The following is a 19,033-nucleotide window of genomic DNA, read 5'->3' on the forward strand; positions in this document are numbered from 1 at the left end:
GCAGTACCTCCTCTGGCCTCCTATGATACTCCTCACAGCCAGGGGGGGCGCTGTTTCACACTTTAGAAAACACTACATTTGTTTAGCAAAAAAAAAAAAAAAGCCTTAAATATAAAAATCATCATTTTAATCACATTTGATCATTTCACCATGTGTGCAACAGATCTTTATAGTTTACAGAATGTCTTTAAACATGACTTTATCGTCCGTAAAGGTTAGATATCCAGTGATGAATAATTAAAGTGTTATAGTTCCCAGTGTGTGTCGGGCCTTTTGTCGTCCGTCGTCTCCTTAGAAACCAAATGTTCCCGCACATCCACCTTCTCCTCTTCATCTTCATCATCCTCCTCTTCCTCCTCCAGGCTGGAGATGTTCTCCTGTGAGTCCATAACTTTCAGGAAGTCGTAGAAACCTCCAGCAGGAGGCCAACTGTCCTCAGCCAGCATCCCTACACACACACACACAGTCAGTGTGTGTATTATCAAATTATAATAATAACAACATAAGAGGTTAGCACAGGTTAACTCTAAACTAAACATAAAGCTGCTTCATTAAAACACGAAATATATTCAAACAAAAATGTACTTTAATTGTTATAATCCTGGTGTATGGCAAGGAATTTAAATATAGATTGATTGACTCCGGGAATATATGGAATGATTGAAAGTCGAAATATATACAGTATATATAAAAGTTTGAATATACACAATAAGTCTGAATATATATGAAAATTTGAATACAGTATGTAGTTATGAAAGTTTGAAAAACTATATGATGAAAGTCTGATTATATTTAATAAAAGATAAGATGCTGAATTCCTGCTGAATTCGCTGTTATTTTCAAAATGTCATTAGATGATTCATACCAATATTTTGTCGACTTTGTGAACATTTTTGCATCAGTTGGTCATAAAACAAATGATGTAAATATCTTGGCTCGTTCCATACCTGGTGTGTGTACATATATATATATATATATATATATACTGTATATAAAATGTGTGGCTCCCCCTGCAGGCCAGCACAGGTTCCTACACATAATCGTCTCAAGAAAAACCTTCAGGATCATTTTCCATTGAAGCTTTAAGGTCTTTGTTCTTTACTAACCATCTTTGTACAGGATCCTGAATTAGTTTAAGTTTCCCAGGAGGTCAGAGGTCATCCTCCCTGCAGACTCAGTGAAACATCAACACATCAGATGTTTTGTCTGCTGTTAAACTCTAAGTGAATTTAAACTGCTCACCTGTTGGTTTGAGTGCTTCACTCATGTTAGGACGTCGATAAAAAGGTTTATAAGTGGGACTTAAACTGCTTATGTCAGCACAAACACAGGTGGACGGTCTCAGCTGTAAAACCTGCAGCACTCAGACTAAACGACTCCACTTTAACGAGGTTTGAATCCTGACCAAAGAAAAGCAGCTTTTAGCATTGTTAGCCTTTAATTATGCACAGCTAAGGCTATTATGTAAGCAGCTAATGGCAGCTAGCTACAGGACGGCTAAGTTTCCCTGAAGGTGACGAAAAACGTCCTGTAATGCATCGCTGAATGTGCCGAGTGTGCACTTTGAAAATATTCACAAATATATCCACAATTTTCACATGTATTTTTTAGATTTTCAAGTGTTTTTCAGAAACGTCATCCACACACAAATTACGCATGTGAAAAATCTGAAAAATAAATGTGAAAATTGTGGATATTTTTAAGACATAGTGGAGTAGTCAGTGCTGTGTGTACCTGCAGGAAGCTCCGCCCCTTCTTCAACGCTCTGCAGCCACTGCAGCACTGCCGAGGCCGACACATGTCTGCTCGGTGGAAACTGATAAACTTCATTTCTGGAGGGAATGTGGGAGAGAACGAGAGCAGGAAGTGGAGGCGGAGGCATGCCCAGCAGCGCTGCCAGAACATCCCCCGCAGCAGGAGTGTGACCACTGAAAGAAAAGCAGATCATTTCAGGATGAAGAAAAGCTCAAGTGAAGCTAACGTGGAAGCTAAAGTGAAGCCAACGTGGAATCTAAAGTTAAGCTAACGTAGAAGCTAAAATGAAGCTAAAGTGAAGCTAATGTGGAATCTAAAGTGAAGCTAATGTGAGGAGCTAAAGTGAAACTAACGTGAGAGCTAAAGTGAAGCTAACGTGGGAGCTAAAGTAAAACTAACGTTGGCGCTAAAGTGAAGCTAACGTGGGAGCTAAAGTGAAGCTAATGTGGAAGCTCAAGTGAAGCTAACGTGGAATCTAACGTGGAAGCTTAAGTAAAACTAACGGAGCTAAAGTGAAGCTAACGTGGAAGCTAAAGTGAAGCTAGCTCAGAGCTCCTACAGGTGAATCCAGCAGCTCAGGTATGGTTCCATCTTCTCCGCTCCACGCTCCACCAGCGCTAACATCTCCTCCAGCAGTAACTCGTTCTGTTTCTGCCCCACGGCATCCTCGTCCTCCCCCAAGAACAGCATCAGGAAGGCCTTACCCTGGGAAAGGAGCAAGGGCAGGCTCTCTACCGTCACCTCAGGCTGAAAAACACACGCTTAAAATGAAGCTCACGGATAATCAATAACTCCAATCACTATGATCACACAGTCTATCAGGGTGCAGCGGTTAAATAAATAAATGTTGATGTACCAGTGGAGGGTGCAGAGCGGCCCTGATGGACTCTAGCAGTTCATCAGCTGAGGAGGAGATGGACAGACTGGATGAAGAGAGAGGACGCCATGATGGGAAGACCAGGACAACAGGAGGGTCCACATGGTGGTCTGCAGCCCTGCACACACACAGATAATATAAAGCACATTAAGCACACTTAAGACTTTCATTCTCTGAAACGTTCCTTTGTTCATCCTAATGAAGCTCCGCCCACACTGATGTGGCGATCTCGTCCTTTCCAAAACAAAGCAGGTCCACTCTGAGCTTTAAGATAAACAGTGTGTGCACTTTAGAGACTTTAACATTCCTATGTTTGGTATGAGTGTCACACACTCAAAGATCTGCAGAACCTTTGGAGAACATCATCATCTGTTTATTTAAACCAATAATGATGTTATTGTAAAAAACAAAAACCCTTGGGCTATAACAACAGAAGAAAGGTTAAGAACTGTAGGGTTATAAGGAGCCACTTAACCAATGATTCCATTCCAATCACGAATAAAAAAAATAAAATAAAAAAAAACCTATTAAAGTTAAAGATTGGGATGTAAAGATGCACTTTAACTGCAAAATAAACATATAAACGTATCAGATGAAAATATAAGAAGAGTTTTCAAATCATAAATACAGTGAAAAGAGTAGAAGTGACGGGCCAGGTCAGGTTCTGGCTTAATTGTGGTGGTTATACCAGGTTCTGATGTTGTGCGGTAAATCAGATGATGTGTTTCTATTAGCGTGAGAAAAACGCACAAATGGATGCTGACCCTCCTCTACATGCGCGCACACGTACGTGAATAGTGTCTGTTTGAAACAGGTTCAGCTTAAAGAGACATCAGCTTCATTCAGGTCGGGTCTTCTTTTTTAGGTCTTATTAAAGTTCTTCTCCCACCACTGCTCTTGGTTCAGCAAAAACAAGTGTCACTAAAACAGTCCTAGCGCCCCCTATTGTTCAACCAGAGTATTGAAGCACATACTGTGCTGTAACCATTTTAATCCACTTTGATTTGCATCAATTTTCAAGGAGATATCGCCCAGTGTGTTTGAATGTAGGAACCATGTGTGTGCGGGGCCGTACCATGTGAGAGCCAGCTGGGGGGTCAGCAGCCCCGTCAGGACGTCTCCTCTCAGCGTCTCTGATGCTTCAGTAAACACTGACACGTCTGTGGAGGAGGAAACATGAGGTTCAGCACCAGGAGCTGTCCACTGTCTGTGAGCTCACTGACCTGAGACTGACCTGAGTGTGTGTGAGACAGAAACAGACCCAGCACTCTGTGGGCCACCAGCGCCCCCTGGAGGAAGGACACGACTGAGTCCGTAGTGGATAAGAGAAGAGGAGCAGCAGACACACTCCTACACACACAAAGTTAGTTTTTTAGATTTTCTTGTGTTTTTCAGATTTTGACATGCTTTTCAGAAATGTCATCGACACAAATTACGCATGTGAAAAATCTGAAAAACACACGTAAAAATTGCTGATATATTTGTAAATATTTTAGATGTTTGAATGTGTTCTCACATCATGATGAAGCGGTGCAGAGCCTCACTACCCAGCATGCCCCTATACTCCTGTGCCGGTTGATGATGTCGCAGCAGCAGGACGCAGGGAAAGGTCGTGATTGGCTGAGAGGTGACGTGAGCGCAGAGGTCGGACCACTCCCCACAGTCCACGGCCCCCATCAGGACGTGGTCCACCTCCAAGTCTGACCAGTAAAAGAAAAAACTGTGTATCAGCCAGGTGTAATCTGATTACTTTAGTGCCCTTTGTGTACCTTCTAGTCTGTGAGCGACGTGGATGAAGGAGCTGAGGACAGTCAGGGACACGGCGTCCCCTGGTGGTGGGAAATAAACACTGATCAGGTCACTAATAATAACGAATTTTAAAGAAAAGGTGTTTTTTTTTTACATTTGAGGTAGAAGAGCGCCACCGTCAGGGGGTTCTGGGACACCACAGTGAGGAGGTTATCAGAGGTGATCTCAGTGATGGAGTCCATGTCTGGAACTTCTCCTCGTTTATCATGAACATACGCTGAGATTTCATCATCCAGACTCTCTGGAAACACTCACACAGTTTAGAAAAAATTATCAGATGAATTAGTATGATCGTCTACTGTCGTCACCGTGATGGGAACCCTCTTCCTCCTCATCCTCCTCTTCTTCATCCTCCTGTCCTTCATCTTTGAAAAGCTGCAGCAGCTCATCTAGGCTATGCAGCGTCAAATATTTCACCTCCAGACTCTGCAGGAGAACAAGAACACACGTGGAAGCTAAAGTGAAGCTAACGTATCAGCTTCACTGTAGCTTCCACAATAGCTTCACTTTAACTTTCAAGTTAGCTTAACTTTAGCTCCCACGATAGCTTCACTTTAGCTCCCACGATAGCTTTCATGTTAGCTTCACTTTAGCTTTCACGGGAAAGCTAAAGTGGAAGCTACAGTGAAGCAAATCAATGTGATTGATTAATGTGATACTCTCACCTCCTCAGGTCGCCTGTAGGCGGCGTTGTATTCAGTTTGTGCTGCAGACCTCCGACTACAACACATCGAACAAACATCACAAACCAATCAGAAGCGATCCTAAAACCATCTGATGGACGTACCTGTGCACCAGCAGCACCAGGGCCACCCCGCGCAGATTCCAGGCCAGGGCGGAGGCCGTGTCCCGGTCCAGATGTGCCGTGGCTGGATGAGCGAAGAGGAAAACCTGTGGCGTGTTCTGATAGGGGAACTGAGGGGGCGGGACCAAAGGCGGATCGTCGTACACTTCAGACTGTAGGGACAGAAAGGTCAAAGGTCACAACAGAGATACGACTACAGGTGGGAGGGGCTTCTGGTTCCTGGTTACCACTAGAGGAGCTTCCATCAGCTGTAGGAAAGAGTGCAGGCTGAGGGTGGACAGATGTTTCTTCATCAGGGTCAAAGGGCAACGAGGGGACACGGCGACGCCGTCGTTTAGTCGACAGTGAAGAAACCAAACACGAGATGAGAAGGAGGCGTCGTTAACGCTGAAAAACACAAACTATTAGTACGTCTAGAGATGCTTAAAGGTCCAGGATCGACCCTGAACGCCTCAGATATGTCTAAAAAATATTCACAAATTTTACAATATTAGATTTTTGCATTTTTTTTCACTTATTAGATTTTCACATGTTTATTGGATTTACATGCGTTTTTTTTTTTTATTTTGCCCGCGTTTATTAAATTTTCACATCTTTTTTTCTGATTTTTACATGTTTTTCAGAAATATTATTGACAAAAAAATACACGTGAAAACTCTGGATATATTTGTGAGTATTTTTGAGACAAATCTCTCCACATATGAGGAAACATGGAAGTGTGTGATCGTGGCTGTAGAAAGAACTGAACAAAGGATTGGGATATGATTCACCTCCTTTGGTTCCTCTTTATTCTGGCTTTTTGTGCACGAGTTCTTCTCTAAAAGACGTCTATCACATGGTCACTGAATGAATCTGATAAGTCCTGATCTGCTGAGTCAGGTTTTCTACAACTGCTTGAATAAAGGAGTGGTAATTAGTCATCTTAAAGATGGAAATCACTGTTTTAATCAGAAATAAAATGCGTTAACAGTGACCATAAATGGTGAAAGGGGTGGTGATATGAGATTTTAAAAAGCACAGAAATTGGTGAAAAGTTGCAAATTGGAGTGGGCTAAAACAGGGTTCAAAATGTCAATATTGGAACAATTAATTTAAAATGGCCAATAAGAGGCATAAAAACTCTTGAATATGGTTAAATTGGCAAAAATAAGCATAAAAGAGAGTGAAAATAGGTTAAAAGTGACAATAATGGGTCAATATATGTGACATTAAGTGGAAAAGTGGTGGAAAGGGTTTATAAGTGCCGAACATGTCTTCAAAGTGAAAAAATGTGCAGAAAAGGCATTGAAATGTGATGTAAAAGTGTCAGAAATAGGAGTAATGTAGCAAAAATACATTAAAAGGAGCAAGAAAAAGTGATGAAAATGGGTTAAAATATGGAAAGTTTGATGTAGTTGCAGAAAAAAAGGTAAAAATAAGCAAAAATGGGCTGAAATTGTTCAGAAAATATTCTCAGTTTCTTGAAGGGATCGGGCGACCTCAAATGGGATCCTGAGAACCCTGGAAATAAAGGAGGCGTTTACCCTAAGTGCTTGAGCACTGGACCTCCTGTGATGAGTATGAACTGGTATTTGGATCCGTAGACGTAGGCCGACTCCATCATTGATCTGTGCTCTATAAACACAAACATTAATAAAAACACATGAAGAAGAGGTAGATCTTCTTCTTCATGTGTTTTTAATAGAGGGAGGGGCTCCTGGTCCAACCTGGGCTCCCCAGACTGCTCACGTATCCCAGCACCATGTCCTTCCTTCCTCTGCACGACTTCTCCAAAGCCACCAGGTCAGCGTCCGTGTGCACGTACTTTACCTCGTCACGGAGCACGGCGCTGCAGCAGCAGGAGAACGAGGACGAGGAGGAAAACAGGTGATGAAACGCCGTAGACGTTAACGGTTCCTGATGGTTCTGCTACTTACAACAGGACCTCAGAAACGATGGAGTTCACATCAAACACGGTGTCCAGATCAAAGCCTGAGAACTCCTTCCCTCCTCTGATGGAGAAACCACACACACACACACACACACACACATCAAAAACACACAGACACACACGTGTTTGAGTGTGCACAACATAACACACCTGAAGAGGAACGCCGTGTGCGCCCGTCTGTGGTCTGTACAGTACATGTGCACGTGCTCCCTGTTACAGTTCAGCTGAAACATCAAATACTATCACACTTTAGCATCTCTACGTGTAAACAGAGGACACACATTCAGAAACACACACACACACACACCACCTTTCCCACTAGGACGCCGTAGTCCTTCAAAGCTTCAGCCGACTTCTCCAACTCCACCAGGAACAGAGCGAGGGATGGAGAGACTGGAAGACATCTGACTGTAAACAATACAATCTCACACATACGCTACATAAGTATGGGGAGAGATTTGTCTTAAAAATATCCACCAATATATGCACAATTTTCAGGGGTTTCTTTTTTTTTGCCAAATGTTTTTTTAGATTTGCTTTTTTAAAAAAATGCTTTAAGATTTTCATGCATTTTATAGATTTTCACGTGTTTTTTTTTTTTTTTTTTTTTTTTTTTAGATTTTAATGGGATTTTTTAAAAAAATATTTTTACATACATTTTTTCCCCCGATTTTCAAGTATTTTTCCGTAAAACGTTTACGTCTTTTTTAGTTTTTGACGTTTTTTAGAAACGTCATCGACACAAATTACACATGTAAAAAATACATTAAAAAATTGTCAATATGTCTGTGAATATTTTTGAGACAAATCTCTCCCCATACATATATACATACATACATATAGATGTGTCGTAGTGAAGATAAAGATGAGGAGCTCACCCTGAAGCTCAAAGTAGATGAACATCATCTTCCCAGAGTGAAGCTTCTCATAGAAATCAGCTGATGTGACCTGGATGAGTTCTGACATGTTGGCCTTCCCTGTGCATCCTCCAGAACTTGTCCACAACAACAAGATGAGGGCATAACAACAACTACACCACATTGTGAGGAGAGGGCTGTGAACACATGAAAAACACATAATTAGCATTAACCTAGCAGCTGTAGCACATATAATAACCACAAAACACTGGAAAAATATTAAAACAGTGATTAAAGGCATTAAACAGGTGAAGACGTAATAAAAACACATTTAAACGAGGCTAACGCGCTTTAAAACAGATAAAACACACACAGCTAGCTTAATACATACCCAACATTTAGAGAACGCTAACGAGCTGAAAGTGTAAAAAGCCGCTCCCAGTTCTCCCAGTAACAACTATAGTGACTTAAAGTGGCTTTAAATCACTAAAATGTGAGTAAAATTAAAGCTTTTAGACGAGATGCTAATTGGGAGGAAAGAGGTGAAGATAGCGGAGACGCTTTCGTAGTAGTTTCAAAATAAAACACTCTTAGTGGTTTTACATTTCCACTCTATTTTTTTTTTTTTTTAAACAATGTTTTTGATTAAAATGTTGAATGTTTTTAATTAGATTGAAATCTTTATACTTCAAGATAAAAAAAAAAAAAAAATGCATCTTGAATTTATTTATTTATTTTTGTTTTAATTCTGTCTTCCAATGTAGCACCTTGAGCTTTGGTGTCAAATGTAAAGTGCAATACAAATAAAATGTATTATTATTATTATTATTATTATTATTATTGTTGTTATTTAGAGTCATTATTTTCTCCAAACAATAGCGATTTAGTCTCTCTTATTTTTTAAAAATCTAATATGAATTGTTTGTTAATCTGTTATTTAATTATATGTATATGCTTAAAAGAAAAAAGTTATATATATATATATACTTATTATTTGATGAAAATGGATAAACAAATCTCAGCAGAAATCTCTATAAAATAAAAAGTCAATTTATAAATATGCATAAATATTACTTTTTCTTATTTTGAAAACTGAAGTTATGAAAAATTGTTTTGACGTTTCTTTCGCTGAACGACGCCCACGTGCCTCCCCGAACCAATCATTTATGTTCACAGCTTTAACATTCACTAAGAACCAATCACAGCACACAGGGGGCGGGCTGACTGCAGCTGGCACGGTCACGAACCAATGAGGTGCGGACATGGTGTGGGTTGGTTGGACGGTCTGACCAATGAGAGGATGTTTTCATCCACCACGGGATTTTTACAGTGAGAAACTGGCAGTAATCAGTGGCTCGGAACAGCTGGGATCTTATTGTAGCGAAGCGAGCGCAGAGCCAAGATGGCGGCCTGAGCGGAGCCAGTTTCCGTGTTTTAGAGGAAACGGAGGGGGCGGGTCCTGAACTGCATCACAGCTGATCGGAGCTTTTCCCTCAACTTGTTTTTGCAGAGGATCACAGGGGACCTCCTTCTTTGTTTTTCAGATCCGTTTTCCTTCTGTTAAACACAGATTTGGACTCGTTTTAACAGTTTTTCTCACAAAAACACCGCGGGATGAGGCTTTCTTGGAGGATAAAGTGCTTTTATGTGCAGTTGTAGTGACCCAGTTCGAGTGGAGATGATGGCGCTGGGTTCGGTCCTGGACCTCAGTTTGACCACCCTCTACACCGCCCTCTACGGCCTGCTCTTCTTCTTCGTCTACCTGCAGCTGTGGCTCATCCTGCACTACGGACACAAGCGCGTGAGCTTCCAGAGCGTCTTCCTGTTCCTGTGCCTGCTGTGGGCCGCCCTGAGGACCACCCTCTTCACCTTCATCTTCATCAACCTCCATCAGGTGACCCGGATGCAGCCTGCGGCCTATTGGCTGCTCTACTGCTGCCCCACGTGCCTGCAGTTCTTCACCCTGTGTCTGCTCAACCTATACTTCACACAGGTACACACACATACACCTATGTCTATTAAACCTGTACCTCACACAGGTACACACACACACCTATGTCTATTAAACCTGTACCTCACACAGGTACACACACACACCTATGTCTATTAAACCTGTACCTCACACAGGTACACACACACACACACACACCTATGTCTATTAAACCTGTACCTCACACAGGTACACACACCTATGTCTATTAAACCTGTACCTCACACAGGTACACACACACACCTATGTCTATTAAACCTGTACCTCACACAGGTACACACACACCTATGTCTATTAAACCTGTACCTCACACAGGTACACACACACACCTATGTCTATTAAACCTGTACCTCACACAGGTACACACACCTATGTCTATTAAACCTGTACCTCACACAGGTACACACACACACCTATGTCTATTAAACCTGTACCTCACACAGGTACACACACACCTATGTCTATTAAACCTGTACCTCACACAGGTACACACACACACCTATGTCTATTAAACCTGTACCTCACACAGGTACACACACACCTATGTCTATTAAACCTGTACCTCACACAGGTACACACACACACCTATGTCTATTAAACCTGTACCTCACACAGGTACACACACACACACACACACCTATGTCTATTAAACCTGTACCTCACACAGGTACACACACCTATGTCTATTAAACCTGTACCTCACACAGGTACACACACCTATGTCTATTAAACCTGTACCTCACACAGGTACACACACACACCTATGTCTATTAAACCTGTACCTCACACAGGTACACACACACCTATGTCTATTAAACCTGTACCTCACACAGGTACACACACACACCTATGTCTATTAAACCTGTACCTCACACAGGTACACACACACACACACACACCTATGTCTATTAAACCTGTACCTCACACAGGTACACACACCTATGTCTATTAAACCTGTACCTCACACAGGTACACACACACACCTATGTCTATTAAACCTGTACCTCACACAGGTACACACACCTATGTCTATTAAACCTGTACCTCACACAGGTACACACACCTATGTCTATTAAACCTGTACCTCACACAGGTACACACACACACACACACACACCTATGTCTATTAAACCTGTACCTCACACAGGTACACACACACACCTATGTCTATTAAACCTGTACCTCACACAGGTACACACACACACACACACCGATGTCTATTAAACCTGTACTTCATACAGGTACACACACACACACCTATGTCTATTAAACCTGTACTTCACACGGGTACACACACACACACACACACACACACACACCTATGTCTATTAAACCTGTACCTCACACAGGTACACATTACTACTACTACACACACGCACATACTGTGTCTACTAAACCTCTACTTCACGCAGGTACATACACACAGATACACTGCGAGACACACACACAGACAGAGATCCACACAAGTGCACGCACACACACATTCATATATTTCCCTTTTTTAATGTAATAAATAGTGAATAGATCCATACATCAAATCCAACTCTGGAGTTATTCACCACTCAGATGGTTTTTACAAATCCACCTCATTGGATCCAAACAATCACCATGGTTACCAAAGAGGAACTAACTGACATCCCCAACACTGAGCACGTCTGATCTAAGTGTCCCTGACTCACACTCACATGCACCGTGTGTGGAAGCACACACACCCACACGAGGCTGTGTGTGTGTGTGTGCGCGTGTGTGTGTGTGTTCTCAGCTAATGTTGGATTTGTTTTCAGTCATTTGATGAAGATTTGCATCAACACAAAATTAAAAACACAACTTTCTCTGATTGTGTGTATAGAACCATCTCTACCAGCAGGGGGCGGTGATACACAGGTTTAACTCCTGCTCAGATTATCCTGTCTATAAACTGGGATTATTAATACATTTATTCAAGTTCCTCCTGGATTTGGTTGCAGGCAGGAAACAAAATATAGGATTTAATCTGACTTTGAGAAACCGATTATTCTGATAACTGAGACTAGATGAGACTCTTCATGGTTTTTCTCCTGTTTCTGTAGGTGATGTTTAAAGCCAAAGCCAAATACTCTCCAGAGCTCACCAAATACAAGTACGTGTCCCTCCTTCCTGTGTCCCAGTGTGGCCCTTAGACCAGTTCCTCATAGATCAAATCCCCCTCCTGTTTCCAGGCTCCCGCTGCGTCTGCTCTTCCTCTTCCTCAGCGCCTTCTTCCTGGTGGTGAACGTCACATGTTCGTTGTTGGTTCAGACGTCTCTACAGCGCTCTGAGTCCTCCAGGTAACCCTGGCTCCGCCCCCGTCTTGTCTCAGAAAGATTCACCATAATGTACACAACTTTTACATGCATTATCCATATTTTTGAAAGTGTTTTTAAAATTGTCACGTTTTTTTTTTAGATGTATAAGATTTTTTTTCAGATTTTCACGTGTTTTTAAAAAAAAAAAAAAAAAAATTCTGTGTTTTTCAGATTTTTAACATGTTTTATAGATATTAATGTGTTTTTTTCAGATTTTCACATGTTTTTCCCAAACGTCATCGACATACAAATTACGCATGTAAAAAATCTGAAAAACACAAAATTCTGGATATATTTGTGAATATTTTTTATACAAATCTCTCCCCATACCTGTCTGCGTCTCTGAGACATAATGATGATGATGATGATGGTTGTTTGTGTGCAGTGACAGCGTGGTCCAACACGCGGTTCTGGCCCGGGTCCTGATCAACGACAGCCTGTTCGTGCTCTGTGCCGTCTCCCTGGCCGTGTGCATCTTCAAAACGGCCAAAATGTCGTCGGCCAACGTTTACCTGGAGTCCAAGGTGATCACACGCTCTGGAAGTTCCTCGTTTAAGCACTCCCTTTCAAAATAAAAGCACGGGGGTGTTCACTGTGTGTCCAGGGGACATCTGTGTGCCAGGCCACGGCCGTGGGGGCCCTGCTGATCCTCCTCTACACGTCCAGGGCCTGCTACAACCTGGTGGTGGTGACCCTGTCCCCCCAGGACCGACCCACGGCCTTTAACTACTCCTGGTACAGTGCCTCGGACCAGGTACGGAGTGGGACTGGAACCCAATGTGTCCCAGTTGCTGAGTGTGTGTGTGTGTGTGTGTGGTGCAGGCCGGCTTGCAGGTCAGCGGTGAGGCGTACGTGGTCTTCGGGGTCATTCTCTTCTTCTGGGAGCTGCTGCCCACCAGCCTGGTGGTGATCTTCTTCAGGGTTCAGAGACCCAGTCAGAACCTGGTAAAGAACCTTCAACACCTTCTCCTCCAGAGGCTTGACAGGAAGCTGATGTGTGTTTGTGTGTGTGTGTGTGTGTGTGTGTGTGTGCGTAGGCCACAGGAGGAATGATCAACAGCCACAGCTTCAACTCCAGAGCTTATTTCTTTGATAATCCTCGACGCTACGACAGCGACGACGACCTGTCGCATAGTTTCAGCAGCCGCGCCGACAGAGCCAGGTGAGATTTGTCTCATAAATATTTACAAATATATCCACAATTTTTTAGATTTTTCGCATGCGTAATTTGTGCACATGACGTTTCTGAAAAACACACATGAAAATCTGAAGAAAACCATGTGAAAATCTGAAAAAAAAACGTGAAAATGTGAAAAGCTTGTGAGAATCTAGGAAAACCCACATGAGAAAATCTAGAAAAAATATGTGAAAAAAATGAAACTTATGGAAATCTGAATTAAAAAAATATATATAAAAAAAAAAAGTCAAAATCTGCGGGGAATAACAAGAGAAAATCTAGAAAACGCTCGTGGAAAATCTAGAAAAAAAACACATGTGAAAATGAAGTATATATTTCTGAGACAAACCTCTTCCTCTCAGCCTCCTCTCCTCCACGGTCCAGCCCATCTCCTCCTCCTGGTACGGCTCCATGCATCGTAACGCATCTGCGTCCGCCCTCCCTCCTCCTCTTCCTCCTCCCTCGTCCACGGCTCCGCTCCTCTTCACCTACGGAAACATCCAGAGTCACCATCACAGCTTCTACTCCACCCCACAGACACACCCCCCCACCCACTGCTGTGGCTCTCACAACTACTTCTGAAGCACCAGTGGGAGTTTTTAGCTCCACCATGGAGGTGGGAGGCTGGTACCAGGGACTCAGGACCAGGAGAGAGAGACTGTGCACAGGAAGTACTATTGCTAACGCCATCAAATGTCCAGCTGTAGGACATGAAGACATGAGGACACGCCCACTTTGTTTTGGGGGCGATAGATTCGATTTTAACTGAACACAACTTTTTATTATTTATTCATTGCAGCAGATTATTACAAAGCAGACTGAGGAGGAAGTGTCCTCGTTGCTATGGCAACAACAGTTATATCATCCATAAGAAGGAACGTGAGCTGCTGTTTTTCTGACGCTGAACTCTAAGCACTTTGTTCCTCCTGACAGGAAGGGGCGTGGCCTGTCAGCCCTACACACTCACCTGTATTCAAAGGCGTTTCCCTTCCTCTGATGGTTATCGTTAGCGTTAGCTTCAAATCGTAGCGTATGTTATAAACACGAACTAATTTCAACTGTTTGCACTCCAAGCTTCTCAGCGTGCCATCACGCGTCCAATCAGACATTCCTACTTTTTGCACAAGTGTTTGAATGAAGTGTAGGAAGTCTGTGTGTGTGTGTGTGTGTGTGTGTGTGTGTGTAGCACTTAAAAAGCACACACTGCAGCTTGTTTCCATTCCTCAGACCAAATCTGTGCATCTGAATGTGTTTTTAATGTAAATGATGGAGGCAGACAGCATGTTTCTGCTCCTGTGGTTTTATTTGATCTGTGGCCGTATTGAATGTGACTAATGATGATGTTTGCAAGGAAAGCAAAGCACTAGTGTGTGGAAATAAAGGCCTCGTGCACTGTTTTAAGACAAACGCACTGACTTCTTCCTGTTGATCAGCGCACACATGATGGAGGTCAGCAGGTAATAAAAGTTAGAGGACGCCTGACTGATAGTTCCCATGGTGCTTTAACAAACATAGCCATCCGTAGATAAAACTAAACAATCCACAAAAAGGTAAAAGGAGAGAATAAAAAAGGGAAAATGAAAGAAAAGAAAAAAGGGAGAAAACAACTAATAAAAACCAATAATCTTACTTTAATTCTAAAAGGTTTTATTTTGCAAAAATCACTGAGGGCTGGACTGCACATTCTGAGGACCCACTTTGGCCCCCAGGCCTCAACTTTGACACATGTACATCACATTGATACAACTTTTATTTTTACGTAATTAAAAACTGTAGACTTGATCTATTCATCAGACCTTTCCAATAATTAAAAAACGTTTTTTAGACACTAGCCTTTTTAAATACTATTAAATTATATATTTCATTATGTTTACATCAGTGATATTTTATGACAGACATTTTAGCTTTAATTTAAATAAGAGAAATGAGGTGATACATTTAAATAAACCAACTTAAATAGGTTTTTTTTCATAAATCAGTTCTATTTTAAACCATTTCTTATTTAATATATTAATTATCGGTGAAGCAGTAGTTTATCAATATTTTTTTTAGTTAAAATTTTAAATTCACTCTATAAAGGATGATTATAATTCTTGTTTAGAATCTATAGCAGTGAAGGCGAGTACGCATGCGCAGACCGGGAACACTCTTGAGTTGAATTGTAACCGTGTACTCTCTGTTGTGCTAAGCTAAGCTAACCAACATGTCGTCCTGTACAAACCTCAGTCACACCGCTGTTAAACGGCCCGGGGTGGGAGTGGGAGTGCTGGTAACGGACCACTTACATCCTGGCAGTGTGCTGGTGGGCAAACGGAGGGGCGCGGTCGGCGGAGGGACGCTGCAGCTGCCCGGAGGTCACCTCGAGTTTGGGTAGAGAAGATACTTTATTATTTATCTCCAACAGAGTAAAGAGAGGAAAAGTCACGGATAGACTTCTATAACAAACAGTTACCGTAACTTGGTCATCTTTATAATCTAGTTATAGGAATTAATTTCAGATATTTGTGTAAAAATTAAGAAGTAAAAATAAATACTCTAAAGCAGAGGTTCTCAACCTTGGGGTCACGAAACACTGGGACGGAAGAAACTATATATACGTACATATACAGTATATTTAAATATGAGCCAATTTTTGCTATTTTTTAGCCTTTTTCTGCACCAACACCAAATTTTCCATATTTTAACCTATTTTCATCACTTTTTCTTGCCATATTTTTGCTCGTTTTAATGTATTTTTGCTACATTACTTCCATTTCTGACACTTCTACATCACATTTCAATGCATTTTCTGCACATTTTTCCCACTTTTGGGACATTTTCATCACTTATAAACACTTTCCACCACTTTTACACCTAATGTCACACATGTTGACCCATTATTTCACTTTTAACCTATTTTCACCATATTTTACGTTTTTTTTTTTTTTTTGCCAATTTAACCATATTCACAAATGTTAAGGCCCATATTTTAATTTTCCCTACATTTTTAAATTCCACTAGCCACAATTTGCAACTTTTAACCAATTTCTGTGATTTTTAAAATCCATTTTTAGTCCCTTTTTATTTCTGATTATTTTGGGGGTCGTGGGCTGAAAAGGTTGAGAAGCGCTGCCTCTAAAGTACAAAGACCTGAAACTTCTCAGAAGTATGAGTAATGTACATGATGTAGTGACACTGATGGTGTGTGTGCTGATCAGTGAGTCGTGGGAGTCGTGCGCTCACAGGGAGGTGATGGAGGAATCCGGCCTGTACCTGGTGAATCTCAGGTTTGTGCACGTGGTGAACTCTGTGCGCGTGGAGGAGCAGTACCACTACGTCACCATCATCATGCAGGGGGAGCTGGACCGCAGCAGGTCGGGGGAGCCGCAGAACCTGGAACCAGAGAAGAACCATGGTACGTGTCCCAGACTCGGGTCGTCACTCACCTGTCCCACTGAATGCTGGGCTCTGACCCCCACAGGATGGACCTGGACCCACTGGGACCAGTTCCCACCAGAGGAGGAACTCTTTCTGCCATTGGCTGATCTCAGGAGGCGGGGCTTCAACCCGTTTACAGAGGAATCACCTGTCAGCGTGGGTCCATAAGTGGATCATCTGATCCAGATTTAAAGAGATAACCAGGCCCAGAGTGGCTAATCAGGAGGAATAATAATAATTATAATTAAATAATGAATGTATTTATATGCATTTGATATGATTTGCCATCTTGTATTTAATAAATGAAGCAGGTGATTAGCGTAGTGGTCCTGTTCTTCCAAGCCGCATAAATTAAAAATCAAGGTTTATTTTTTTCTTAACAATAAAGATCTTGTGTTCATTCATTCTAGTCCTTTTTCAATTGCATGTTGCTATAAAACACGTTTTTCCTTTTCACTTTATTAATAAAGAGCTGTATTACAGTTCTAAAATGTGTGATTGCATATTGTACATATATTTTTTTAATGAGATTTGAAGAATAGTCCAATTTACACTTTTTTTTTCTACATTTTGTTGCAATTGGGGGGAACCCTGAGAGTGTTACATTTTTCAAAGGGGGGGGGTACAGCAGAAAAAGTCTGGAACAGAAAATATTTTAGAACAATAATAATAACACTGAAATAAGGCTTTAGAGAACAGCATGTTATTGTAAACTCAACATGACTCAAAAAATCTACAGTAGATCAGTTTCTTTGGATTCTTCTTGGCCGAGGTTGCAGGTTCTCACAAGCCTAGCATTAGCGTTATAGTAGAGGTGGTGGCACTAGCAGCACAACTGAAGGTCTTATGGTGAGCGTAGGTGATGATGTGCAGAGCTCCACTGTAGGCCTCCTCACAGGACGCCTGGATCTGGTCCTCAGGGAGCTTGAAGCCAAACGTACCGTTGTCCCTCAGCTCAAAGATATAGGACAGGGGGATCCCCTGGAGATGGGCCCAGTCCTTGGAGGAGCCGGAGAATGGATCGTGAATCCCACGGTCCATCCACACGGCCTTCTTCTTCTTCTTCTTCCCTGGAGTCTGCACACCCTGTTACGCACACACACACTGACTCACACACACACACACGCTCCATCACCTTCAGTAAGCTGATGGTCCTGTTTTCAAAGGTCCGTCCATAGTCCATCATGGTCATCATGTCCGGATAGTCGTTGATCATCGCAGACATCCAGGACAAGATCTGTACAGTGACATGTAAAAATCTAAAAAAAAAACAAAAACTCACAAATGTAAAAAAACGTGTAAAAATTGTGGATATAGTGTTTTTGTGAATATTTTTTAGATAAATCACTCCCCGTGTGTGTGTGTGTGATGCTCAGGTCTCACCTCCTCCATGTTGTGGTATTTGTTGTTGTCATAAACCAATCTGTTGGACACAAAACACAGGAGAACATGCAACTCTCTTCTTTATAACTGAGTGTTTTTGTTCAGTTATTAACAGACAAACACTGACAGATCATGAATACTGTTATTACAACATATGTTCACATATCAATAATGATCTAGTATCTAAAACTTCACATCTTTCACACTCACTCCTTCAAAATAAAAGTTCATCAGCTCTAGAAGTCCAGGTTCCTCACCTGTGTGTTCCTGGTGCTCCCAGAGCTAAGAACAGAACCATTAGAACCAGTCCCTCACAGACCAGCATCGTCTCTGTGATCCAATCCCTCACTCAGGACTCCTAAGAATGGACACACACACACACACACACAGAGTTAACAATGTGGATCAGACACACACACACACAGTGTCAGTGGGCAACTCCAGTGCTCGAGGGCCAGATTCCTGAGACTTTTAGATGTGTCCCTGCTACAACACACCTGGTTGAAACCAATGTGTTGCCATTAAGCTCTGCAGAAGCAGGTAACGAGCCATTCATTTATTTCAGGTGTGTTAGAGCAGGGACACATCTAAAAGTATCAGGAATCTGGCCCTCGAGGACCGGAGTTGCCCAGTCAGCAAAAAGATGGTCCATTGTCCTATGAGTCTGTGATAACCACAATTACTTATTTATCTGAATAATATCCACTGT

The 19,033-nt window shown here is 41.9% G+C and overlaps 4 protein-coding genes across 10 annotated transcripts in view; 3 read left to right on the forward strand and 1 right to left on the reverse strand.

The window, feature by feature from the left end:
• The window catches only part of mrps9 (mitochondrial ribosomal protein S9), a 465,929-nt gene extending 465,868 nt beyond the window's left edge, over positions 1–61 (forward strand). Inside the window, exon 13 of the mRNA XM_028463176.1 lies at positions 43–61. The gene's annotated coding sequence lies outside the window, so the exon portion shown is untranslated. The remainder of the gene's footprint in view (positions 1–42) is intronic.
• A 47-nt stretch (positions 62–108) lies between these two features.
• Positions 109–8,593, reverse strand: txndc16 (thioredoxin domain containing 16). Of its 7 annotated transcripts, XR_003675457.1 has the most exons (21): positions 8,425–8,593; positions 8,055–8,230; positions 7,484–7,584; positions 7,327–7,400; positions 7,163–7,237; positions 6,953–7,074; positions 6,770–6,860; positions 5,474–5,633; positions 5,229–5,398; positions 5,107–5,161; positions 4,750–4,867; positions 4,536–4,682; positions 4,402–4,461; positions 4,149–4,332; positions 3,867–3,982; positions 3,708–3,792; positions 2,612–2,750; positions 2,315–2,502; positions 1,735–1,928; positions 1,243–1,400; positions 954–1,166 (listed from the first exon to the last, which is right to left on the reverse strand). XR_003675457.1 is itself a non-coding variant. In XM_028465970.1 (20 exons), exons 2-20 carry the CDS (start codon positions 8,215–8,217, stop codon positions 246–248), a joined length of 2,427 nt encoding a protein of 808 aa, XP_028321771.1. In that variant the 5' UTR covers positions 8,218–8,230; positions 8,425–8,593; the 3' UTR covers positions 109–245. The 7 variants fall into 7 exon arrangements, 6 of the variants coding, with proteins under 6 accessions (XP_028321771.1, XP_028321764.1, XP_028321761.1 ...); XM_028465970.1 differs by lacking the exons at positions 954–1,166; positions 1,243–1,400 and adding an exon at positions 109–448 and having other exon boundaries at positions 7,487–7,569; XM_028465963.1 differs by lacking the exons at positions 954–1,166; positions 1,243–1,400 and adding an exon at positions 109–448 and having other exon boundaries at positions 7,484–7,569.
• Positions 8,594–9,415: 822 nt separating this feature from the next.
• gpr137c (G protein-coupled receptor 137c) lies at positions 9,416–14,931 on the forward strand. Its single transcript, XM_028465995.1, has 8 exons — positions 9,416–10,026; positions 12,093–12,142; positions 12,222–12,329; positions 12,733–12,871; positions 12,952–13,101; positions 13,170–13,292; positions 13,385–13,509; positions 13,887–14,931. The coding sequence occupies exons 1-8, from the start codon at positions 9,679–9,681 to the stop codon at positions 14,104–14,106; spliced, it is 1,263 nt and encodes a 420-aa protein (XP_028321796.1). The 5' UTR covers positions 9,416–9,678; the 3' UTR covers positions 14,107–14,931.
• Positions 14,932–15,674: 743 nt separating this feature from the next.
• nudt15 (nudix (nucleoside diphosphate linked moiety X)-type motif 15) lies at positions 15,675–17,345 on the forward strand. Its single transcript, XM_028466018.1, has 3 exons — positions 15,675–15,894; positions 16,722–16,918; positions 16,985–17,345. The coding sequence occupies exons 1-3, from the start codon at positions 15,728–15,730 to the stop codon at positions 17,107–17,109; spliced, it is 489 nt and encodes a 162-aa protein (XP_028321819.1). The 5' UTR covers positions 15,675–15,727; the 3' UTR covers positions 17,110–17,345.
• The last annotated feature ends 1,688 nt before the right edge of the window (positions 17,346–19,033 follow it).

Source organism: Gouania willdenowi, chromosome 2, assembly GCF_900634775.1.
Source record: "Gouania willdenowi chromosome 2, fGouWil2.1, whole genome shotgun sequence".
In the NCBI taxonomy this organism is placed as follows: domain Eukaryota; kingdom Metazoa; phylum Chordata; class Actinopteri; order Blenniiformes; family Gobiesocidae; genus Gouania; species Gouania willdenowi.

What these genes read in the sequence shown, in the direction of transcription:
- txndc16 (XM_028465954.1), bottom strand. Translation starts at nt 8,217, where the DNA reads ATGTGGTGTAGTTGTTGTTATGCCCTCATCTTGTTGTTGTGGACAAGT. An exon ending in GCGTCCTAGTGGGAAAGGTG is followed by an intron (nt 7,401 to 7,483) that starts GTGTGTGTGTGT and finishes TTGATGTTTCAG; the next exon opens with CTGAACTGTAACAGGGAGCA. An exon ending in TCTGTCTCACACACACTCAG is followed by an intron (nt 3,793 to 3,866) that starts GTCAGTCTCAGG and finishes CCTCCTCCACAG; the next exon opens with ACGTGTCAGTGTTTACTGAA.
- gpr137c (XM_028465995.1), top strand. Translation starts at nt 9,679, where the DNA reads ATGTGCAGTTGTAGTGACCCAGTTCGAGTGGAGATGATGGCGCTGGGT. An exon ending in TCAACCTATACTTCACACAG is followed by an intron (nt 10,027 to 12,092) that starts GTACACACACAT and finishes CTGTTTCTGTAG; the next exon opens with GTGATGTTTAAAGCCAAAGC. An exon ending in GGTACAGTGCCTCGGACCAG is followed by an intron (nt 13,102 to 13,169) that starts GTACGGAGTGGG and finishes TGTGTGGTGCAG; the next exon opens with GCCGGCTTGCAGGTCAGCGG.
- nudt15 (XM_028466018.1), top strand. Translation starts at nt 15,728, where the DNA reads ATGTCGTCCTGTACAAACCTCAGTCACACCGCTGTTAAACGGCCCGGG. An exon ending in GGAGGTCACCTCGAGTTTGG is followed by an intron (nt 15,895 to 16,721) that starts GTAGAGAAGATA and finishes TGTGCTGATCAG; the next exon opens with TGAGTCGTGGGAGTCGTGCG. An exon ending in GGAACCAGAGAAGAACCATG is followed by an intron (nt 16,919 to 16,984) that starts GTACGTGTCCCA and finishes TGACCCCCACAG; the next exon opens with GATGGACCTGGACCCACTGG.